This window comes from Atractosteus spatula, chromosome 8 (assembly GCF_055471065.1).
Source record: "Atractosteus spatula isolate fAtrSpa1 chromosome 8, fAtrSpa1.hap1, whole genome shotgun sequence".
Lineage (NCBI taxonomy): Eukaryota > Metazoa > Chordata > Actinopteri > Semionotiformes > Lepisosteidae > Atractosteus > Atractosteus spatula.
In genome coordinates this window covers 7,266,973-7,293,246 of record NC_142713.1, presented here as the reverse complement: position 1 = coordinate 7,293,246, position 26,274 = coordinate 7,266,973, and the positions used below count along the sequence as shown (strand labels likewise).

At 39.0% G+C, this 26,274-nt stretch overlaps 1 protein-coding gene across 1 annotated transcript in view; it reads right to left on the bottom strand.

Annotated features, from left to right (window-relative positions):
- The window catches only part of srgap1a (SLIT-ROBO Rho GTPase activating protein 1a), a 140,624-nt gene that overhangs the window by 61,189 nt on the left and 53,161 nt on the right, over positions 1 to 26,274 (bottom strand). The window contains exons 3-4 of the mRNA XM_088923914.1: positions 20,250 to 20,412; positions 6,506 to 6,568 (exon numbers count right to left, since the gene is read on the bottom strand). Coding sequence (XP_088780040.1) covers positions 6,506 to 6,568; positions 20,250 to 20,412 — 226 coding nt within the window. The remainder of the gene's footprint in view (positions 1 to 6,505; positions 6,569 to 20,249; positions 20,413 to 26,274) is intronic.

Sequence of the window (26,274 nt, the reverse complement as noted above, 5' to 3'; positions counted from 1 at the left end):
AGAGAGAAGGCAGGGCAATCAGACATGGGCTCTAGCAAAAAGGTGAATTTTGAGTTTGCATATGAAAAGATTCTGTTTCTCGAAGAGTCAGTGGACATGAAAAGACACGGTCACCCTATGTCCAAGGTATCGTCCTATATCCTTATCTAGTGACTCTGCCACTTGTGCCCTAAAGCAACAGTGCACAAGTGGCAGAGTGTGAGCAGGGCAGACTGGACTTTACAGGCCCAGGGCTTTCTGCGAAACAGAGACTCATCTGACTTCACGGGAGTTTGCAGACTTGTAATCACATCTGTAAGAGATAAACGATTCCTCCATCTGGTGCCTTCTTAAAAGGCACCATAACGCTTGCAACGCATCACAAGATGAAAGGCTTCAACAGGTGGACACGTTGGAGCACCATGTCAGTAGGAGCTCATTTGCCCTGTACAAAATATCACTTGTAGTTTTAAAGGCAAGTCTTAAACAACTGTTAATTCCAAACAGGACACGTGTATACAGTGATAAAAAAAATCCAATTTTAAAGTGTTGTTCTTTCTTATGGGTCCAGGATCTGTATAAGCCAAGGCACTGTGCAATACAGTACATGAAAAACTAAAGGAACAGGCTTTAAAGGAACTTTTTAAACAGATAAAGCTTCAGTGCTAGGTTCCACAATGGCAACAGGAAATACTAAGCCATTCATATTTGTTAAATAAATTACAGGAATGGAGCAGTCAGTGACTATACAGGAGATGTTGACACAGATACACAAAACTAAAAAGATGCTCTTTGGTCAGAGTCTGACCAAGTGCAAAGCATCCTGTTTTGAATTATGACTTGTGGTTTCCTGGGCAAAATCACAAAGACCCACAGCATTACTAAATGACAAAAATACAGCATACTAGTACACACAGTTAAATATGAGTAAAGAATCCAGTAAATTGCATACCAAGTATTTTATGTATATAAAGGATAATAACATACACAAATAGCTTTACATTGGAAGGAGTATGCCATAAAAATTCAAATCATATTGACTGTCTATTAAAACACGCATTTCATTATTCAAAAAGGTATACTGACAACCTAAAGAATGCGAACATTACGACTTCTGTGGTTTAACCTAAAATACTAAAAAGAACTTGTCCGAAGTTAAGTCTTATTTGACTTTACATAAGTGAAAACAAAATTGCAGTGTAGGTTTATCAGCAACATTCTTCTCTCCATTCAGACATCGGTTACGTATGTCACAAAATTAGGGAAATCTTTTAAAAATAAAGAGCTGTTAAGTCTACCCGTCCTTCCTTGTAGTTTCATAAAATACCTATGGGAGAAACTGGGAGACTGTATTCTCAACTTTGAAGTCTTTTTTTTTTACCCTCCAGCACAACCACCTAAAGGTCACAAACCATATGACAGTAGTGACTGAAAAGAATGCCAAAGCTTTGTGGAAGGAAACTATCCTAGCAACCTATCATTAGCCTTTTCAAGTACAGTAATAGCTGCCTTCTGAGCCTGTCCTGTAATTTCACTTCTAACAAATCACCAGAAGGCTTTGAGTGTCATGAACTAAATAACGAAGAAAAAAAATATACATGGCAAAACTCATAGAAAATAATTTTCCCCCGCCGAGTCCAAATGCACTGATTTAAAAAATATACTGCGTATCAACGTTTTATTGAAAGTGCTGTATATCAATTAACAATGTGCTTATTTAAGATGCCGTTTAAGGTTTCATGGTGCAAGAAACTCGAAATGTGTCCACCTGCACCTGCAATAAGAAGCAAAAAGCAAAAAATTGTGCTCCAGTGACATCAATCAACCCTTTTTATTAGACTTTGGTACATTAACAACAAGTTCTGTAATTGACAATAGCCAAAGCACCTAGTGTTGTATGACTACGTCTGTTTCGTATTAATTTCTGCAGGAATCCTTTTTGTTTCTGTGAACTGAAATAAGCTGCCATGCTGTACATAATTCTCTGTGGCTCTTTTGACAAAAAGATTGTCAGCATTGCACTTTTGTCTTCGCATATGTGGCTTTCTTAAACACTGTCATGCCTGCTAAAAAAGTAGTACCAGTGACGCATACTGTGAAACTAGATCCAATACTGTCAACTGAAGTGCAGAAACTCAGATGATGAATCGCCCAGCTCAAGATGGTTGTAAATGAAGAAAAAGATTTTCCCTATTTTAACTATGAAACCCTTCAAAATACTGATATTTTGTAGACTACAATAATAACACTATCTATGAAAACATAATATATTGTTTCATTTAAAAGATAGAAGATATTTAATAATACTACAATATGATCATATTAATACACAACAGAATACATATCAGTGTCATTCTGATATGAATGTGCTGGGTGATAACTGAAACTAAAAATGTAATGAAGGTTAGAACTCCATCTTGTTCTATGAAGATGACTGACTATTAAAGATGCATTAATGGTACAGATTCCCCTTCACAAATTCTCCTGATTTGTATTTCTTCACAAAGGCGTTTTTTTTCTTTCGTTGTTTTGCTCCATTCCTCATGTACAGCGTGTGTGGTGGTTAACACATATCACTTCTGTTCCGCCAACTAAAATGTGAGCTGTCAAGAATTGTTAATGTCCACTGTGGACACTGCCGCCATTTAGTACATGACTTGAAGCTACAAAATCCAAACAAAATATTGTATCCACTCACAGCTGATTACTGACTCTGCCCTCTATCATGCAATGAAACAAAACATCTTCATCTTGAGGGATATGACGATACCTGATGTACTGTATGTCTTGCATTATTGTACTATAATTGGGGCGGTGCGGTGGCTCTGTGGCTAAGGATCTGCGCCTGTGGCTGGAAGGTTGCCGGTTCGTATCCTGCAGCCAGCAGAGGAATCCTACTCCGTTGGGCTCCTGAAAACGGCCCTTCACCCCAACTGCTTCAGGGGCGCCGTATAAATGGCTGACCCTGCACTCTGACCCCCAGCTTCTCTCCTTGTCTGTATGTTTCATGGAGAGCAATTTGGGGTATGCGAAAAGACAAATTCCTAATACAAGAAATTGTATATGGCCAATAAAGTGATCTTATCCATAACTCATAACGCCACCCACTGTATTAAGCTAATTTATCCTATAACAAAACTTTAACAAAAGATGAATGACTGTAGTTGAATCAATACAGAAAATGCTGTCCATTTTTTATTTAATTATCACCTTCCATACGATACAAAGAGATGCTGCACAAAAACAACCTGCAGGCAAATTCAACAGTGAATGAAGGAACGAGCCGAGGCGAAGGAGTGAAAATAAAACCACCTCTGTACAGTATAACAGCAGTGGTGGTCAGACAAAGTCGCACGTCAGTAATTAATTCCAGTTTGTAGAACTGCAGTCTTCCATTTCAGTACAAGCATAGCCTAACAAAGATGCAGTGACTGTACTGACAAGAGTACAGCATGAGAACCCTATCATTTATTCAGTTTAGAGAGACTGTAAAAGCCACAAATACAAAGAAAAAGGCCTGCTTTTCTAGGGCAGAGGGAGTTGATCAAATGGAGAGCGAAGGATAGGGAAACTGTATGGAAGTGCATTTAAAACTGAGAAGAGAAGGCCCTTCTTTACATGAAGAGTTGTAGAGGTATTGAACAAGGTACCCAAGTATATTCTTGAAGCTGAAGCCCTGGCTTCTTTCAACAAACAGCTGGGTGCAATCCTTGCTAGAAGCAGATCCATGATCTACTTACTACCAAACAGGCTGGACAGACTGAATAATCTTCTCTCCTTTGCACCCATTCTTATGTTCTTAAATGCAGGTGTAGTGCAGAACACCATTTTCTTTTCTGTAAATATTCCCAATTTATTTACTGATGAGGAGGTAGAACAGTTTGACAACAAGGTAGCCATACAACGAAATACATTGCTACTGTTTTAAAAATGTACAAATCCTGAGATATCAAGGGTGTTCCATTATAAGAGGATCACAGCGGGCATCAGCTATTGGAAAAAGCAGGCGCACTAAACCAGTGTTGAATCATGCATGATTGTCAATTTATCACAGGTTGACATCTGCTGCAGTGCACAGTTAAGAAACTGTGGTACAGACTGCATACAGAACTACATGAGAAGAAATATGGAAAATAGTACAAAAGTTAGACATTTTTAAGGCAGGATTACATTTTACCAATGATGGCACAACTGTCATCAAGTGTTAAGAAGCCAGTAAGTTAACAGCCATAGAATGTGATGTGCAGTTTTTAAACAGCATTTTTTCCATTAACACCTTTTACACCCTGTAATTACACAATTAGAAGATAAGGAAAAAGGGCATGTTTTGCAGTTTTTTTCACCAGGAGCCCTAAATTGGTAATGACAACATTAAAACGATTGCATTTGTTTTACAAATACAGCAGAAAAAAATCTGCTATTTTTTGTAATTTGGTATACCTCTTAACATCTTAATCAAATTGAAATAAGGGATGATCAGAACATCAAAAAAAGTATAACATTAATGGCAGTGCTGCTTTGTTTTCCCACTACAAAACTGTAATACTGTAAATCTAAGCTACCCAGCAGAGTAAGTCCAGGATTGGTCACAGAAGTCCTAAAAAAATCACCAGAAACAAAAAACGAAAAGTGGAAAACCAGTGTCCTTTTACTTACTGTAAATGCTCTTAGTTCAAGAAAATGATTTACAAAAAATAACCACGCTATAGTTTTCCATCGTTTTTAAGTATAACTGGCCTTAAGAAACCCAGCTGCGTTACCCTGCTGTGTTACTAACTTAGTAACTGTCTAGACAAAGAGACTGATTGACAGCTACTGTACATCATGAGTGCCAGGTTAAACACTCTACGATCTATCCCAGGTTCCCCTTGGTGGACTGGTGAGTCTCTATTTGAACCTGAGGTGTGCCCAGGGCCTGTTGACCGACACAAAATGGCAGAACGGATGGGAGACCAGGAGAGTATCATGGTTCCTCAATAGCAGGTAAGACCCAAATCCAATACCAATGACAACATCCATTTTCCAACCACTTCTTCCAATGGTTGCGAGAGACCTGAAGCCTATCCTGGCAAGCAACTGACACCAGGCAGTTTATACCCTGAACAGGAAGCCAGTCCATCATATTTTTTTCCTGTTTACAACTGTTTTTTGTGCAATATATTTATAATGTGCAATACAACTTTTTGTGTACAGTACTTTCGCGTCTGTTTTTGTATATTTTGTACTGTGAGCAACTCTGTGTAATCCATTTTTTACTTTTACTGCATTTCTCACTGACTGTACTGCATTGTTGTATTATTGTATCATTTTGTTACACTGTGCTGTGATGACTGTGCTAAGCTGCCGTTGCACTGCAATTTCCCCCACGGGATCAATAAAGTATCTATCATCTCAGGGCACACACAGACGCACCCGGAAGCCAGTTAACCTACCAGTATGATTTTGGACTGAGGGAAGAAACCAGAGCTCCCAGAAGAAACAAACACAAACACAGGGAGAACATACAAACTCCACGCACACAGCACCCCAAGTCTGGAATTGAACCCAGGGCCACAGCCTTGTGAAGCAGCAATTGTACCTAAACAATGACAACATTCAATACTTAACTGAGTCCTTAAATGTCCTTTCCTTTACAATTACAATTAATGGATGACGAGAAACAGGCCTTGCATAAGTACCTCCTCACCCTCATATCAATGTTATTTTAAATATTTACAAAAGGTCTACATTTTGAAATAGGTTATCAAATCACCGTTAAATGTTTTATTTTTAAATATAAGACTTGATAACATGAAAGAACATTTCTGGACAAAAGGGTGAGCATTAATTTCAGTCTACTACCTGTGCATAAATCTGCATTTCATTCAAGTGCTTGTGACACCTGTATGACACAAGCGTGAATCTTCCTCAGTATTATATGCACCCTGACAGCTGCAATTAAACGAAGAGAATTAACTATTGATTGGTACTTTAACTGACTTGCGACTTCAAGGTCATAGATCTGTTGATGCAAACCTATTGACACCACAGATTTACAGCTCAGCCTTCAGTGTTTTTTTTAGATGTGAAACAAAATGTACAGTTCAGAGTTCTTGGCACCTATAAATTGGGGTTTATGATTATACAGCCTTGAAAGCTTAGATATTTTAACTGCAAAAAGCGTATTTTATCTAAGACTTTGGGTCCACCAGCATAACATCTGCATTAAAAACAAACACAATTTAAAGTGTTTTTGAAGCATTCATCCTATATGTATGAACCATCACTTCCTGTCATTAACAGCTGATAACTGATAGCATGTCACAAGAGAAGAAAAGAAACACAATGTTTTGGCTGTGGAGCCTACTTTGTTTCTAAATACTGTATTTTCCTAACATACGCAGTGGATTAGATCAGGAACTCATCTCAGGTACTGTATTTAGCAGTACAAAAAAGCTGTCTGTTAGCTCAGAAGATTTAATTTCACATGCCATTGCATAGACTTTTCACATTCAGAATTAGAACAAATAAAATCCCCAAAACTTACTGTATACAGCTCATTCAGGACCTTCATCAAATCTTCCTGGAGCTGAAATGTTATCTCTTTGCTCTGGAAAATAAAAAAAAAATAAAGGCATCAGTACAAAGGAAGTAAAAAGAAACGCAGTGAGTTTTAGAGACTTGAAACATTTCAAGGTAAAGTAATGTTACTTTACTAATTTACAAATCATTAACACCCAACTACAAATACATTTTTAAGAAACTTTTCCGAGAACTCACAATGTAATTTTTAATGTGCACAGAAATGCAATACCAGCATAAAAACACAACGTTATGTGCAAGCCATGCTTCTGAACAGTTAACCATTTCTCACTTAAGCATGGGCAGCAACAACAAGAGCATGTCCTTGAATTAATTACATTGTATAACAAAACATAGCCTGGATGAATTCATTTACACTTACAGGATCATTATAATCTGAAGTGTGACTTCTTTAAACAGCAGAACAAAGTACATCATAAAACAGAACTTTGTAGGCTACATCTCCAACCTGCTCACACTATTTTATTTTTTTTTAGAAAATTAAGGGTCTTCCATCGACTACAGCCTTTCAACGATACTTTTTGTGGTGCTTTGTAACTATCATTATGATAAGAGGTCTTTTTCAACCTTTACCAAATTAAATGGATTACCAGAGTCATTGTCTAGTCTCAAACAGCACTCAAAGGCTCCTGCTAAAGTGATTATTTGAACACTAATCCAATTTTGAATTATATGCAGTTAGAAAACATAGAAAATCAATCTTAGTCTCCAATCTAAAATGGAATTAGATGGACATTTTCTTACATCAAATTAGCCCTTTTAACACGTCGAATCACGTTTCTCTTAAAACAGTACCCTTTAGGTTTCTGTTTTTACAACAATTCATAGAAATGCTAGAAAATTCTAAACGTGCAAGGGCCTAGTTAGGCCAGTTCTGAAGGACAAAACTGAGCAGTTTATCTCAAAAGGCTGGGAATGTCTCAAAAGTAATGTAACTTCAAATCAAAATAGTTACATCCTTCATAATGGTTAGGCAAATGAAAAGTCTAGACATTCTGCTCTTCCTATCATCATGATAAGAATTTATATGCATAATTATCCAAAAGCACTGTCACAACACTTATAGGTTTCACAGACCCTGATGATTACCACTGATCCTGGACTACCTGATTAATTTAGTTAAGTTAGGTGAACAAGTCAGAGCTATTACATTTATACATAAGAGCTAATCCAGCTCAAGATAAAAACCGGTTTGCATCCACTTTGTTTCCATTTTAAAACCCATATTAAAATCATTTCAACTTGATTAATTTATCTTAGATACATGCATATGTATAGTATACTTGCCAGAGATGCCCAGTGGTCCAAAAACAAAATGTACACATACAGTATCAAATTATAAACCAGAAGGTGGATAATATGGGCACCAAAAAAAAACTCATCATTTGAAAAACAAAACAATTCAAACTCTTAGAGGACAGGACTACACTATGCCACTGTGCCGGGACCATATAAATAAATAAGAAATAAAAATAAAGAAACGGTTAGTTTCACACTGGGAGCTTGACACGCAAAACTATGTTTCCGAGAACCTTATCACCCATTTTCACCTTTTCTGGTTAACAGAAAAATGCTGTTTTCCAGGAGACAGAGCAAATAAATTCACCGCCCTTAAGAGACGAGCTGCCAGTGACGTTTCGTGGCATGGTGTCATGCTTTTCAGCTTGCTGTAGGAATTACAAACACTAACAAAGGCTCTTGGTTTAAACAACGTGTAAATTCAGAAATGTGAAAACTTGCATCAAAAAAGAGCAAACTTGCACTGGTCCGCAAGAGCATCGTCTCATTCCAGCACACTGCCCCTTGTTGAATCAGAGAATTCTGGCCCCAAATACTCGATAGGCCAACATGTCAAAACAGAAAATTAGTACAGCAGACAGCAATAAGATCTTTTTACTCATGTCTGGGAAGAAACGTGGGACCTGAAGGTAGAAATAGGTATTCCGAAATTTTAGGAGGGTGAAAATGATAAAAACAAGACTGGAAATAGCATAATAAGGTTCACTCCTAATTGCTTCCTAACTGCCACAAAATGTAAATAATTAGAAAAAGTCATAGAAGTATTCTCTGCTGCTTTAGGGAGAACATTTTGCCACTACACAGCTTGCATTTCCTGTAAATAGTATTACTGATCTAACCTCAATGTCGAGCTTAGTTAATTTGACTACTTACTGTACTTACTGTCATTTTAAATGGGATTATGCTGTATATACCCCTGCTTTTTATCCACATTGAGGGAAAAATGAGGAAAGCTTCGCAGTTTATTTTTGAAACAGTGGAGAAAATGTGAAGTTGATGCAGCTGCAGGTTCCAGTGGCCTAGTTCTGGCGGTCTGATATTAATGGTGCTCTTTCGGCAACTGTGCTGTTGCCTCTTGAACTCCATTCTGAATTCCTTATTACGAGAGGAAAAAAGTGCAGTTGCTGATGATATGCCCTACTTACCTTTCACTAGTGCCTGTTCTACCAGCTTTAACAATGTTCTTTTATTTTTATGAGCAATCACTATGTGCCAAACTGCAAGGTCAGAGAATTGTAATCTTACAAATGGCTCTGTTATGTGGAACTCCAGCACAGACACAAGTGCTTTCTGTTTATTTTTGGATATGTGCATAACAGCAGTTGTGTGCTCTTGCTTTGTTTTAGGCAGAGACAAAAAAGGCTGAACCACATAGATGTTAATTGAAACGAAATTCAAAATTGTGAATGAGATTAACAATATTGTCTTGGCGCTGCTTTTCTTTGGATCCATCCTTAAGAAACATTAATCATTCTTACATAATAACATCGCTCAGAACAAACCTTTGTTTTCTTTTAAAGTATATGAACTGTTGAAATGTCTAATACTTAATATCTGACGAACTGGGATCTGGCTAATACTATCCAATAAGACAGCTTCCCCAATTTTTTAGAATAATCTCATTTCTTAGTTGTGTATCCAATCTACATCACTTTCAAATTATTCTACTGTATTGTTCTTTATTTCTGAATGTGTGCTTTTACTTTTTTTTAAATGACAGGTTATGACAAAAACAGAAGGAGACTTAAACGATTTTTAAAAGATTAAATCTGCCTTTTTGATGTTACTTAATGTCTACACACTTAACGCCAGTTAAGACCTGATAAGCAGCGAATTAAAATCAAATAGGAAACTTCAATTCCAGCAAATGTTATTCACAAATGACACAATCATTCCTCCTGAAAGTAATTTATAACTGTGAAGAAGTAGTCAAGGTCCATGCATAAGTGATCACTCATTCAGTTTTGAGCTGAATGTGAAATTATTTACTTATCCCCTGTGTTTCATAACCATTCAATAGTAGTGTTTGAGGGGAATAGTCATTGGGCATGTGGATAGATATAAATACCGTCATCTCTAAGAGATCCCAGCCTATATCCATCAATCCACTTTATAAACCTTTTATCCAATACAGGGTCATGGGAGAGCCGAAGCCTATCCTGGCAAGTAACAGGCACAAGACAGGATACACCCTGGACAGGGAGCCAGTTCATCACAGGGCACACAGACACAAACACACACTCACACCAGGGTTAGTTTTCCCAGAAGCCACTTAACCTACCAGTGTGTCTTTGGACCGTGGGAGAAAACCGGAGCACCCAGAGGAAACCCATACAAACACGGGGGATGTGGGAGAACATGCAAACTCCACACAGATGGTACCCCAGAAACTGAACCCAGGACCACAGTGCTGCAGGGCAGGTTTCCACTCTGCCACCATGGTGCCCCAACCTACAGTGGTGTGAAAAAGTGTTTGCCCCCTTCCTGATTTCTTATTTTTTTGCATGTTTGTCACACTGAAATGTTTCAGATCATCAAACAAATTGAAATATTAGACAAAGATAACACAAGTAAACACAAAATGCAGTTTTTAAATGAAGGTTTTTATTATTAAGGGAAAAAAAAATAATCCAAACCTACATGGCCCTGTGTGAAAAAGTGATTGTCCCCTAAACCTAATAACTGGTTGGGCCACCCTTAGCAGCAACAACTGCAATCAAGCGTTTGCGATAACTGGCAATGAGTCTTTTACAGCGCTGTGGAGGAATTGTGGCCCACTCATCTTTGCAGAATTGTTGTAATTCAGCCACATTGGAGGGTATTCGGCCTTAACCGCTTTTTTAAGGTCATGCCACAACATCTCAATCGGATTCAGGTCAGGACTTTGACTAGGCCACTCCAAAGTCTTCATTTTGTTTTTCTTAAGCCATTCAGAGGTGGACTTGCTGGTGTGTTTTGGATCATTGTCCTGCTGCAGAACCCAAGTGCGCTTCAGCTTGAGGTCACGAACAGATGGCCAGACATTCTCCTTCAGGATTTTTTGGTAGACAGCAGAATTCATGGTTCCATTTACCACAGCAAGTCTTCCAGGTCCTGAAGCAGCAAAACAGCCCCAGACCATCACACTACCACTACCATATTTTACTGTTGGTATGATGTTCCTTTTCTGAAATGCTGTGTTACTTTTACGCCAGATGTAATGGGACACACACCTTCCAAAAATTTCAACTTTTGTCTCGTCAGTCCACAGAGTATTTTCCCAAAAGTCTTGGGGATCATCAAGATGTTTTCTGGCAAAACTGAGACGAGCCTTTATGTTCTTTTTGCTCAGCAGTGGTTTTCGTCTTGGAACTCTGCCATGCAGGCCATTTTTGCCCAGTCTCTTTCTTATGGTGGAGTCATGAACACTGACCTTAACTGAGGCAAGTGAAGCCTGCAGTTCTTTGGATGTTGTTGTGGGGTTTTTTGTGACCTCTTGGATGAGTCGTTGCTGCGCTCTTGGGGTAATTTTGGTTGGCCGGCCACTCCTGGGAAGGTTCACCACTGTTCCATGTTTTCGCCATTTGTGGATAATGGCTCTCACTGTGGTTCGCTGGAGTCCCAAAGCTTTAGAAATGGCTTTATAACCTTTTCCAGACTGATAAATCTCAATTACTCTGTTTCTTATTTGTTCCTGAATTTCTTTGGATCGCAGCATGATGTCTAGCTTTTGAGGATCTTTTGGTCTACTTCACTTTGTCAGGCAGGTCTTATTTAAGTGATTTCTTGATTGAGAACAGGTGTGGCAGTAATCAGGCCTGGGTGTGGCTAGAGAAATTGAACTCAGCTTTCCAAAGATGTGATAAACCACAGTTGATTTATGTTTTAACAGGGGGGGCAATCACTTTTTCACACAGGGCCATGTAGGTTTGGATTTTTTTTCCCTTAACAATAAAAACCTTCATTTAAAAACTGCATTTTGTGTTTACTTGTGTTATCTTTGTCTAATATTTCAATTGGTTTGATGATCTGAAACATTTCAGTGTGACAAACATGCAAAAAAATAAGAAATCAGGAAGGGGGCAAACACTTTTTCACACCACTGTATATCCAACGTGTTCCAAAGCTGCTATGGCGATTAGCCCTGCTGCTTCATACTGTAGTTCTTCGGACCTGGGATTAATTTTAGCCACAAGCATCTGTCTATGAGGAGTCTGCATGATTTCTCAAATGTCCACTGGGATTTTTGCCTGGAGCTCCTCCCACCACCCAAAAAATGTGTTGTGTCTGAAATGTCCCCCTTCTGGAGGAAGCAAGAGTGATCAACATTGGTTATGTGGCAAAGCATAACGAAACAAGTATAATGACCCAATTAGCCGTTTCTAATTCATAGATGCTCTTATGTTCTGAAAGCATTTTACAGATTATATAATGTTCTGTGGAAATATTTTTACCACTTTGCTGCTACATTATTTTAATGCATTAGTTGTTTTCGCACTAGAAAATTAGAAAAATGCAGTTCTGATTTATCGACGATTCCGTTTTTCTGCACAGTACTGTTTATTCCCAATGAACATTACTGCACAGAGTTTTGAAAACCATCCTTAAATTATGACTAAAAGGTCATTAAAAGGTCACATAGCACTTTCTGAGAGATTATGGGCATTAACTACAAAATTCTGGCTAAATTCAAGTCAGGGTGTGTACAATTGAACTTACCATACAAATACCAGATCTGTAAGAAAAAAAAGCACTAAATACATTACTACTGACAATGCTGTAGTTAAATTGCCCTAGGTTATCTTCTGGAGCCTGAATGAGTTGAAATTTAATCCATCTAACTTTTGTTAGAGCATGTCGGTGAAGTCACTGCTATTAGGGAAGGCATCCCTGCCCATACTTTTATCAACACCACAGAATACCAAACAGTAATTACTAAATAAATCAAATATAATGCACATTCTTGCTGAATGAACAACGTTTTACAGAATATTCTTAATTTCTCATAGCTACAAAAAAAATGAAAACTGTACTTTATCTGTGCTTATCATCTCTAACTCCCTCTATCACTAAACCTTTAAAACTGTGTCAAACTCAAGGCGTTCTTCAGCATTAACCCTATTCCAGTCCAACAGACTTAATAACCTGAGCATCTTTGGGCTTTTGTACTCATTCCTAACTTCCACACAGAACACATAGCCTAAAGGCTGATTAAGCTTCTCAGACTGACATGTAGACCAGTGCAGGCAGGGTGACTAAGAAGAGGCCTTTGTTTTCTTCATAAATATTCAGAGAGCACTCCTTATGGTCTGCAGATCTAATTTAAAAGAGACTGAAGCCAGTGCATCACTGATACTTTTAACTACGTCATTTCCAGACTGAGACCGCTTTCTAGAGACTTGTTTTCTAGAAATATTATGTTGGCAGAGCCAAACGCAGAGAATACAACTGAAAAGACAAAAAATGAGAAATTAAAAACAAAACGTGGAGGACAGAAGCCATTTCAGAATTTGAATTAACAGCTTTTATGTTCTAATAAACTTATACTGCAAGTAAGTTTTCTGAAGTAGAAAAACGGACTAATTTAAGATTCCTTTAATCTTATAAATGCCCGAAAGGACACTTATCTAAACAAGAATCACAGCAATTTTCTGTCTTCCACAGCACTCTCACAATAATTCTCTAAGAGCACCTGGACATCACACTGACAGCTTATTCCTAAACTTAATAGAACCGGCTGTTCTATCCTCAATATTACTGAACATTATGATGAACCAGCGATTCCAAAGTTGCGAACATGTAGAAATGTACCTATAATATTAAATTTAACAAAAAGGGGGAATCAAGTAATTTGTAATGGACATTTTCATTAAAAGTGAGAAACAGTATCTCAAGAAATCAATCATTTATGTACTTTAGATAACAAAAAGACAGCATTAAATACAAGGGTATAGCTCACTAGGAATGTTGACTAGCAATATGTTTATCCTATATCCTGGAATGTCTTTTAAGTAATCCAATTTCAGCATTTTTTCCAAGAACACCACAAATGTCAACCGCTGCAAACTGAAAAAAGTGGCTACCAAATTTCAATAAAGTCATTACATTAAAAGTGATCTAGTATAACAACTATATATGTCACGATAATTAAATGTGTGGTTTATAGAACATTCGATTTAATACTGACCCTATTTGTTTAATTAGGCCTACATTTGCAAATCATTGCTTCCCATTAAGGTGTCAAAAAGATACAAGTAGTCTGCCCACTTTTACAATTATCAATAATTAAAAAAGGCTTTAAAAGTCCATCTATTTCAGTGAAAACATAATTAAAAGAAGATGTGCCTTAGCAGATTCAATCCATGCACTGACCTTTTAAGCAGAGTTCCGAATCAGCACTGAATGAGGCTAAGCAATGGTTTTGAATACCCCAAATTAATTTGTAGAAATCTGTCTTATATTAAACACCAAAGTGTAAAAAAACGGTCAGAACACTATACGTTATTATAACTCAAGCCAAAATGTGTGCCATGCTCCAAACTCAGGGGAGCGCTAAGAGTTTCTGTACTACACTGCTGCTGTGCTGGGTCTACGATAGCAGGACAAAGGGCTGCAGATACAGTATGAGCTCTTCAGGCTGTATCTGCTAACGCATGAAGCTTGATTGCTTAGACCAGACCTCTTTAACAGGAAGGAAATGCTCAATTAAAAAAAAAACACACAAAGTAAGGGGCTTACATCGATGACGAAAAAATACAGATAGAAAGACAAAAGCCACTCCCATTCATCTGTTATCATCAAGATGTTGGTCCTGGTGAATTTAGCAAACTGCAGTCTATCCCAGATGCATAGGGTATGAGCTGTGACTTACAGCACGTGAAGTTCTCTCCCTAGATGAGATGTTAGTCCGTTTCACAGAAGACGTTTGCTTGAACAACAGTATAAACCCAATAGTATACAGTACACACTATAGACATGCGGTAGTATATATAGAGCCTGTATAGGCATATTACACTATATATTCTACACTATATATAGTACACTATATATATATACACATTGATCCTATGTATATACTGTAGGTATCATTCACTATTATACACTAATACCTTGCAGTTTATCGACTTTCTTGAGCATCTGTTCAAATTAACACATTTGCCCTTGACTGAAACATTTGCACTGCATCAGCTTTAGGCTCAACAACCGTCTGTGCCTGTCTGTGCTACTACATCACCCATCCATCCATTTTCAACCACTTTATCCAATACAGACTCCCGGGGAAAGTGAGCACAGGGTGCAAGGTGTAGGATAACACACCCTGAATGGGCTGCCCGTCCATCACAGGCCACAAACATGCAGACACTCACACCAGGTCCAATTTTCCTAGCAGCCAATTAACCTACCACTATGTTTTTGGACTGTGGGAGGAAACCTGAGCATCCAGAGGAAATCCCAGGGGAGGACATACAAACTCCATGCAGATAGCACTCCAGGCCTGGAATTGAACCCAGGGCCCCAGCACTGCAAGGCAGCAATGCTAAACACTGCACCACCATGATGCCCACAAATAAAGAAATTTGAAGTCTTTTTCCAAGTAAAACCCCTTCACCAGTTGTGTAAATTGCAGGGGGTCTATAACCAAAAGAGGTTAAAATGCCCTGTAAAGTTGATGTGTATTATTAATACATCACTAGTATACTAAGAACTGGGGCAACTTTTCTTGCAGGCACTTCTAGTACAGTGTGAATATAGCAAACATACTGCATATTTATTTTCCTCAGACATCAAAACAGGAGTGATTCTGTCATCTTGGAAGCTGAAAGCACCCTTCAGCCCAGGGGAGTTCCCAGTCGCTTTATTTTTCAAGGCCCGGCGTTTAAAGTCCTCCAAGATCAAAGACTAAACTAAACACTAATTACAAGGCACATTTGCTTTAGCATACCTATGGCAGATCACCACCCAATGACAATCAAAACAACTGTGAACCACCACAGGCCTGGGAACGAGACCAGAACACCAGTGTGGAGACATGCCCTTCTGAGAGCCCTATAACATGGACACCAGAGACACAGACTACTATAGTCCTGCCTGGGCCAACAAAATATTGAGGGTCAGCTGCTCCTCCTGTCCTTACTGCAGCAGAACTCCAACTTTTGCACTGTAACTCTGTCCTTCTCTTTCATTGAGCTACAAAATAATATTTCTAATCCCAAAACAAAAACAAATGTTAAGTAGGAAACTATAAAGAACCATTGCGACACACAAAAGCTCTTCATGAATTTACTCATATTTCAAACATGCTTAAATGTAAAAAGAAGAGAAGCAGTCCAGCCATGAAGCTGAACTCTATGGTGGAACTAGGTGCATTTGTGCTTCTGTCCTTTTCAGTGTGGCTGTTGAAATGACATTTAAACCTATTGTAAACACAGGTTATGTTTAAATTGACACGCCACCTGTTGATGAACTGGAGAGTTGGTCTCCCAGATGTTCTTTTAGACTCAGGGATGAAGCTGGTTACAGCACGACCTCATCTGCGTTTTCTTAGAGCGGTAACCCTGCGCGGTCTTTCCTGCTAGAAAAGTAACTGCTCTAAATTGGTTAAGCTCTAGCTGTTGGCAGATGGACCCGTTAGGTTCAAGACATTGTTCCCATTAAAGGGGTTTCTACATCATCAAACATCTCCTGCCTTACTAGCTGGCTTAAGCAACAGTCAGCTTAATGCTCACCACAACATCTCTACTCTCATGGTCATCTATCTGAACAGGAAAGGGTGAATTCAACTCTCTACAGTACCATTGTCCTTGTCATTTAGACCATCTTGAAGGACCTTGTAACAAGCTGCCCCTGGACAGCCTCTGAGCATGCAGATCATTTTCAGGCAGGCAGTTACCGTCATTCTGCTGGTCCACGGGTGATGGAATTTCTTCAACTGTCCTGAAGTACTGAAACTACCAAAGTGTGAAAGCACTTGAGCAGATGGATAAGTCAAATGTAATGATATTCAATCGTTCTGAAAGCAACCAAGCGATCTTCATTACTCAAGCCGCGCGAGGTTGTATCTTCTGCTGTTCTGTTTTTAATTAAATTCTTAACTCTCCGCGTGGCTTTTTACATAATCAACTCAACTTTGGCTACATGAACTCAATTCAGATACCAACTAGAGATCACCAGCCAGCTTGTGAAATCACTCAACTTGAGTTCAGTATTTTCTAACCCTATTTTCTAAGGGACAAAACTGTTCAAACTGTGTACTTAAAACATAAATAACATTGAATACTTGCCCAACGAGCTATTCCTTTTCATTGTGTATTAATATACATTTACCTGCCAGAGCATGAGATATTAAAGTCAATGATGAATGCTGTTTTGAAGCTGCCCATCAGCACAAGGGCAGCACAATTCGTGACACTACCTTGTTGCTGCAGGGCCCTGTGTTTAATTTTGGACTGGAGCTGCTTTCTCTGTAGAATTTGCTTGTCCTCCCTGTATGTGTCCTCTCTTCCCCTAGGTTCTCTGGCTTCCTCTTGACTTCCAAAGACATGGTGACTCTTAATTGGCTGCTATACGTTATCTATGCATCTATTCCATCTAAGTAAGGGGGTAGACTTCTCACTGTCAGAAATGGCTCTAGTGCCATTCTACCATGTTATCAGATTCAAGTATTGGGTTCTACAATATGATATAATACTTTCACTTGGTTTGAAGCTAAAGGAAAGGTTTGAATGACAATATAGCACAAAATAAGAACATGGCTGAGGTAAGAAGACGGAGGCTTAAAGGAATGAAACAGAAATACATTTCTGGATTACTCAGTTCACCTTACCACAGCAATGCTGTTACACCCTGGCCATCTCGCCCTCAACCACTTCAGGGTCTTGAGACCCATGGGGTTTGCAGTCTGATACATTATGTTTTGACACTAGACAAACTACCAAATCATCAGAGTCTCAAAATAGTTGGGATTTAATAAAGAGTTCTGCTCTTTGTTTTCAAGGATTCTGAAACACCGAAAAATCCCAAACTAATTTTATTTCTTTCCTCATGGGGGAATCCGGCAGGCAACAGCCCCAGTATCAGTATGTGCTTATCGAATGGATTAATAACATTTCCCTGTCTGCGGATGCTCTGTAGCTTGGAACGTTATCAACTCCCCTCCCCCCTACCCTCCCCTCTCCCTGTGCTTTTCTGCTGGAGTTCTGATGAGCACAGTATCTCTTATTTCATGCAAGTCCTGGGTCACAGCTAGTGTGTGGGCGAGTCCACTACAGTCCACTGCGCCTGCTGTCAACTTTGAGGGGTTACAGCACAGAAAGAACTAAAAGGAACACCCCCCCACCTCTCATTTGCTAACCTCATTTTCTTTGGTAACTGCAACATTCTGTGAAAGAGTACAAGAGAGTGGTTAAGACTCAGTGCCCCTAATTGACTTCCTGCAATTTGCAGGATTATTAGCCTGTGCTCTTTCATGCTGATATCCACTGGGATTTTGACACAACTTTTTCCCCTCAGTATAACTTTTTAAAAGTAAAAGCAAATCCTATCCTAATCAAAGAAATGAATAGTAATTGCAACATGTGGTAGAAGAAAGCAGAAGGTCTCCCTCCCCATCTATTAATACTGCCTGGTTGAGACCACTGAATCAAATGTTATCATCAGAGGAGAATTACTGTGTACCTCAATTTCCTCTTCCTCCAGCCCCTGAGGAGCCAATTGTCCCTTTCTGTTCCGGATGAAAACCGGAGACGTAGCAAACTGTTCTTATGCTCGCCACACACACACGCAGAAAAAAAAACCGCTTGCATTGGATTCTGTGGCCATTCTGTGGCCTTGAAACAACTTGACCGCAGAGCCCAGTTTCACTGCATTTAGAAGGACTAGAAGAGACCCGAAACCTTTCAAAGATCTACTACGTCTTTTAATTTAGTGATGTGGCTGCCACGTGCACACTCACTAAAGAGCAAGTGCATAATCTATTTTGGGTTGTCTCTGGAATCCTGTAATTGACAGCCGACCAAGCCTCTGCAATGTAACCCCAGCCTAGACAGAGAGTTTTAGAGCAGCTCCTCACATTAAATTAGTACTGTAATCAGGATGTCTTTCCGCCACGCTTCAGTAACCATTTTAATATACAAGACACAGAGGTCTGTGCAAATCACAGCCACCATGAAGTTAAAACTGCTGTTGGAAGAAAAGAATGCTCGAATATTTATTTATGGCAGCATAAAGGCACCTCAGAATATTCCCGGGCATTCAAATCAAAACATTTCTGAAAAGATGATTTCGTTGTTTGTGTTTTGCCTTGTGCAGGTGGCCTGTAAAAAGGGATCCTTAAAATGTTTTTATTTGCCCCGCAGTCGAGATTTTTTCGGTTCCAGAAATTAGGATTATGAGGCAGTGCACCGTTCAATCTTTTACATTTTCGGCATCTGTCATGGTCTACCTGCAGACAGCAGAACAGAAATTAGAAACAAACCAACCTACTGTAGGATACTGCTGCTTGACTGAATAAAATCAATCTAGACACCAAGGGCCTGCAATAGCATTTTTCTGGTATTTCTTTACCAACCCATAACCTATGTTATTTTCTATTTGACTAAGAAACATTCTCACCAAATTTATACATGAATATTACTTCTTATAATCAATATGTCGTCGATTTAAAACCAACACTAATGTTACTCTTGGAACTCCAAGTAAAATTTGGAAGTGAAATTCTGGAGTGAGTGACACTTAATGGACAGCAAAGGAGGAGACGAGGAACGGGCAGAGACACTGCCTCACCAAGAAGTACAGTAGTTATGTGGGAACCAGTATTTCCTTTTCGCACTGCCTGTAATTTCACACATCTCTGGAAACTCTTTTCGACAAAAGAACCAGGAAGATGCCTTCTCCTTGCAGAACGAGCTGAACGAGGTGATCAGGACTGGTGGCAAGATTATGGGCTCATCCTTGGACTCAATAACCTGTCTAAGTGGGAGACACATTATTAATCTTGCATATAATGTCCTAGATGACCCTTTTCATCCACTCTTTGTAAAATATATGCTCCTAAACTCTGGGAGGAGGTATTAGATCCCTGTATAAAGACTAAGAGAGCACAAACTTCCTTCATACCTAAAAACATTAAATTGTTGAACAATGAAAATGATATTGTTGGTAGGTAGTGATCTTATTATTGTTGTTGTTGTTTTTAGACTCTTTACAAGCCAGCTGCCTGTTTTTATTCGTATGGTACTGGAAGAGTTCTTATTGAGTGATGGTGTCAAATGTTGTTTTGTATTATGGTATTGTTGTCGTATATTATTGTCATATATGTTATATGAGCTCCTGATGTGCACAAGAAATAAACCTTAGGAGCAATAAAGGTTACTTCAGGTTAATAAGGTCAATTCAGAAAGTGTTCTTCTTACCTTTTTGAAAAGCCGAGTGGAGTCCTCGCTGATCTGCATGAAACGCATGATCACGTTGTTTAGGTAGATGTCACTTAGGGTGGCATGATCCTTGCTTTCCCTTCTCACCTGGTTCAGCAGCAAATACCAGCAGTTGACAGGGGACAGGAGATTCTGGTCTTTCCTTAAACACGGGGAAAGAGAGATAACAGTTTTTTAAAAAAAAAAACAGAGCACTGAAAGGCCTTCAACAGTTATTCTCTTGTAACAGGTAAATGTCTTGTAAGCGGTGAATTTCTGCCAATTGAACAGCAAAATACAAACCTATGGGTGCAAGTAGAAGCTACAGTGGATGTAAAAGCAAGGACAGGTGGCACTTTCTTCTTTACTCAAAGAGTTGTGGGAGTAGAGAACAAGCTACCCAGCCATGTTGTCGAAGCTGATACCATGACGTCTTTCAAGAAACAGCTGGATGTGATTCTTAAATTAATTAATAATTACCAAAGGGCTGATTGACTTCCACTCATAATGACTTTTCTTATGTGCTCACTGTAAGTGTGTGAGTCACCCTGTTAAACAGCCGGTATGAGGGGTTTGGAGAACTATGCTATATTTTGAAGGTAAAACACAAAAAACAAAAGGAATGCTCTTTTGTCCTTCATTTTCTATATATTTATTCTTTTTTTGCTAATGTATATCTATTTATTCGGCTTATAATTATCACTGAAGTCTTGTAGTTTTTTAAACCAAATAGACTTTAGCTTTGGAACAGGAGACTTGTCCGGTGTATTCTTTACATGAACATTTTGCCGTTACGTGAATCTGCTGAACAACATTTTCAATTTGTCCAAAAATATTCACAACAAAATCAGATGAGGAAAGATCAGCCTTAATGATTTATAATGTCGGTAACTATCAGAGACCAACTCAAGTGAATACCAGCACTGGTGAAGACATGTCATAAACAAAATTATAAGAAATTGTGAGCAGGTGGTTTTCCTACCAGAGGAAAAATCATCATCCTCCTCTCCGGAAGGGAGAAGCTGGGTGTCAGAGTTCTAGTTAGGTACTGGTTGATGTTGTCTTTTCTACACTTAAACTTTGTTACAATCTGCGATAACTACCCCGTTCACCTTCATTAAGAATGAGAGCAACTTTGAGTCTACAGTCAAAAAGAAAGGACAAAATGCAAAATAACATTAAAGGAAACCATGAAGTACAAAGGAAAGTGAGAGAAGCCACTGTGTATAATCCAGAGGAAAGGGAGATTGAGTTCAGAGAACAGTGTACTTGAGGGTGCTAACAGACTACCTATTAGATCTCTATGCCCGGACTTGCAAACAGCTTTTAAAGGCGGATAAATCAGACACATATCTTATATGAGACAGGATAGCAACTCAATAAATTATACATACCACCTCCAGCTGCTAAAAAATTAATAACAATAATTACATACTGTAGACGCAAGGATCGCTAATTATATTTTTGGTGACAGATATGTTGGGCACAGTTCTGCAAGCTGACTTTTCTTTCTTGTCCAAACAAGTTGCGTCACGATCCAGTTCAAGTTTCTGTTGCTCAGACACACGTCTGAGGTTATGGTACACCATTTTCACATTGCTGCTCTGCATTTTTAAACATGTCTTATGAGTGAGCACTGAGTTTGTACGCATGCAATGACCACAGCTACAGAACTGAACCTCCTCTTGGTGAAGGATTTATCAGGAGGTAAAGAATACAGGTGGGCTGAACATAACATGTAATTATGCACATTGCCTGTACCTGTAATAGTTTAGTATGAACAGGTCACTAGCATAATAGTTGTACTTAGGAGATATTTGTTTCTGTTGGGCTCTCTAATACATCCTCTCGAGGGTATTGGCTTCAGCAATACGGTGGGATGGCTTGCTCCACACTTCCACAACCCTGTGGATATCTTTATTTATTTAGCTCTCTGTACTTAGTTCTTTTCTTCCACATACGGTAGCTTTAGTAGGGTTGCAGGAGTGTAGAAAAGGCTACGCTGTCATGTTTCTGAAGTCAATACTTTGGATTCTCTCAAGAAACAACTGGATGAGATGCTTGGATAAATTCATTACTATCAAGATGGGTCGAATGGCCTTATCTCATTTGTAACCTTTCTTATGTTCTAATCTTCCACATTTCTGTCATTTTAATTCCATTTGAGAATGGAATCCTAGAATGATCCTCCCTCCTAGGATACTCTATTGTTGTATAAAGTCGGGCAAAAGGAAATTGCAGTGTTATTTTATTTGAATAGCAGGTTTTTTTTATTGATTTACTAGGAAACATGCAGTAATGGCTTACAAAATAACAGGTTTACAATGAAAGGACACTGCACAAAGCATGCATAATTCAAAGCAAATATAATGCTTCTGAATGAAGGATAAAATCAATCTTGTATTAGTATTATCTTGGTTCAGGCACTAGAAGAAGTAGCAAAACATAAAAGGGATAAGATTTTGGTTCTGTTCTGAAAAAGCAGAATAATAATAATAATAATTGCTTATACTTATATAGCGCTTTTCTGGACGCTCCACTCAAAGTGCTTTACAGGTAATGGGGACTCCCCTCCACCACCACCAATGTGCAGCTCCACCTGGATGATGCAACGGCAGCCATAGTGCGCCAGAACACTCACCACACATCAGCTATCAGTGGGGAGGAGAGCAGAGTAATGAAGCAGATAGGGATTATTAGGAGGCCATGATTGGTAAGGGCCAATGGGAAATTTGGCCAGGACGCCAGGGTTACACCTCTACTCTTTTCAAGAAACAACCTGGGATTTTTAATCACCACAGAGAGTCAGGACCTCAGTTTTACGTCTCATCCGAAGGACAGCGCCTGTTTACATTATAGTATCCCCGTCACTATACTGGGGCATTAGGACCCACATGGACCACGGGGTGAGCGCCCCCTGCTGGCCCCACTAACACCTCTTCCAGCAGCAACCTTAGTTTTTCCCAGGAGGTCTCCCATCCAGGTACTGACCAGGCTCACACCTGCTGAGCTTCAGTGGGTTGCCAGTTGTGAGTTGCAGAGTGATATGGCAGGCTTTAGTACAAAACAATTTCCCCACTTACAACCATGTTGTATCAAATTAATTCATCAATGAATATAATAAAAAAAAGCATTCTTTATGGTGTTAAAAATGGGACGGATATGTAAAAATATAAAAATGTGCAAATTAATTTGAAATCAAGCGGGTAAATGAAAATACTGCAAACTCTTGATTTCTTGACAAGAAGAAGTGCAATTGTTTGTGTGTTATAAGTTTAAGCAGATTGTGCTTGTCTTTTATTGTGACTTAGTTGAAGAGCAGACCACATTTGTATGAGTAATTAATGCAGAAATCCAGGTAATTCCAATGGGTTCACAATCTTGTTCTTGCAACTGTATGGTAAAGCTATTCAAGATGTACAGTACACCATAAAAGAGGGAAAATATAAAATACAAAGCATTATTTCAGTATCAGCAGCTTAAAATGGGAACAGACAGCTGCCACTCATTAATTTTTTTTTATCAGCACTGCTGTTCATGCTGTTCTATTACTGGCACTGCAAAAATGAATGAATGGATCTATCAAATCTTTCCACTGTAAGAAAACTGCCTTTGTTTCCTTTTTTGTTCAGGTCCCTGCCATTCAATAGGCAAATCTCATTATGCACACAGACCTCCACATCAGAGATCAAGCGAATTTCTTCAATCATGACTGAAGTGCAGATAACACTCTGTTTAAACTTGCACTGCAGAGTCTCCCTGGGGTTTTCACAAATGTGCTCTGATTACTCTAAACTGCTTCAGCACACAGGAGCCCTGGCCAGGCTTGTGAACAGCCAGTCCTAATTTACCGGATCAGTCACCCAGTGGCTGAGAATTTTTTAAAAAATCAGAATAATCAGGACATTTATTAGCAAGTCTGACGATGCGTGCAGTGAAGTTAAAGTCATTCTGCATTTGCATATGACTGGCGGTTCTTCGTTAGATACCAACAATTAACCCACAGGCACAACAGAGGTGCTACAATGCTGCTCACCACTAAAACAATTCAATGTAAGGAATCTGTCATTCAAATAACATCTGCATTGTGCCTCAACCCACTAATGAGGTTACCTGCTGCCCCAGTTGCCCAGGCACCACAAGGCAATGACGCATAGCGTTCTAAAAATGTGACTTCGAGAAGTTTAAAGCCCTACTTAGCAGTAAAAAGCAGCAAATGCCATTATTCCTTGCAAGAGCATTAATTAGGTCTGACAGACCCCTGAGAATGGATGATGACAGGAAGAGATAGATCCCTTGAAAATGGAATGGGTTTGTGTTTTTTTCTCTATTCAAATAAACGGGGTTTTCTTGAATTCCTCTAAGGTTAGCGTTCTCAGTGCCCAAGTCTTGAAGTTCATTAAAAAAAGAAGGTCATAAGCCTTTGCCAGCACTCTTTCTCTGATCAAGAGCCCATCCGAATCCCCCTAGCCTTGCCTGGGCAACTGGGAGTCTGACAATACAAGGCCTCCTGGTCGGCATTTATGATTCCATGCAGCTTGCTTTCACTGCAGTGATTGGCAAATCTATTTCATAAAGCTAATATGCACTCAGGATGATTCCTGGCCACTTTGAAAACCTTACACCTTCACAGTGCTTCTGGGAACTCTCAACTGGTTCAGTCAGGAGAAAGCATTTGTTCAAGAGTGCAGGTTGAGCCGTTTAGCCTACAAACTGCCATAGTTGTGTCATTAACCAGCAATGGCGGGAAATGCGCACAGTGCAACACACAATTGACTGAGCTCTACCAGAGCTTGGTAGCCTTGAGTGGGCCTGGATGTCACCGGCTTACTGATACATCCATGTGCTTGCCAAATTATCGGTGAGAAACGAATCTGTCCAGCCTTTGTGCTGTGAAGAACAGAGTTGTGAAATTCACTGTGTAAAAAGTGGTTGATATCTTTGTATTTTGTGACTGAGAGGATATCTGCACGATCCCTATTCCTCACCCAGACAATTGACCACTGACAGTTTTTAAGCCCATTGCAATTTCTGAAACACTGCTGTTTTGGGCCTCCTGGTCAGATTTCCCATTGGCCTTTACCAATCGTGGCCTCTTTGAAATGGCTTTATCACTCTGTTCTCCTCCCAACTGATAGCTGATATATGGGGAGTATACTGGAACACTATGGCTCCCATCGCATTACCCAGGTGGATGCTGCACATTGGTGGTGGTAGTGGGATTCCCCATTACCTGTAAAGCACATTGAGTGGAGTGTCCAGAAAAGCAGTAAGGAATTATTATTATTGTTTCTGGTCTACAGTTAATACTGGGAGTCAGCAACAGGACACTTGTCTTGGAGTACACAGTAGGGATTTGCGAATGCAAATCATATTCCAGTACAAATGACTCCTGTATAAAAAACACAGCATCAGCCGCCACCATCCCATTTCTCTCTCTGCATAATTCATTCAGGCACAAAGACAAAGACAGAGAAATAGAAAATAAGAAAAGAGTCTCAGCTTAAATTGAACTTACTTCAGTTCTAAATCTTAATTTTACATCATATTGTTTACTTCAAGACACTATAACGAGACTTTGTATGCTTGGTTGCTACACTCAGTGATGCTGTACTGTAGGTACAGTATAATTATGTCAGCACATCTGCATGTGCTCAGTGTCTTCTCTGGAAACAAATCTGACATCACACAAGTGATGAATACAATCTGCGTAATGGATTGCATTGGAATCTGACTGCTATCCAGAAACACATTTTCTAAACAGAAATGTGGGAAATTATTTACAACCTGCTTTATATTTGATAATGATACAACATGATACTAATTCACAGTACTGAATATGCTGCTATGTGAACTACTCTATTAACACAATATTACACCCGCATTTAAATAGTTAATTATAAAAAATGATTTTCAAATAAATTGTCAGGGGTGGCTATTTTATAAATGCAGTTGTCACTCCTCATCACTAATAATCCTTCCAAAACATAATTGGTTAATTGTGTTTTTAAATACCATCCACTGA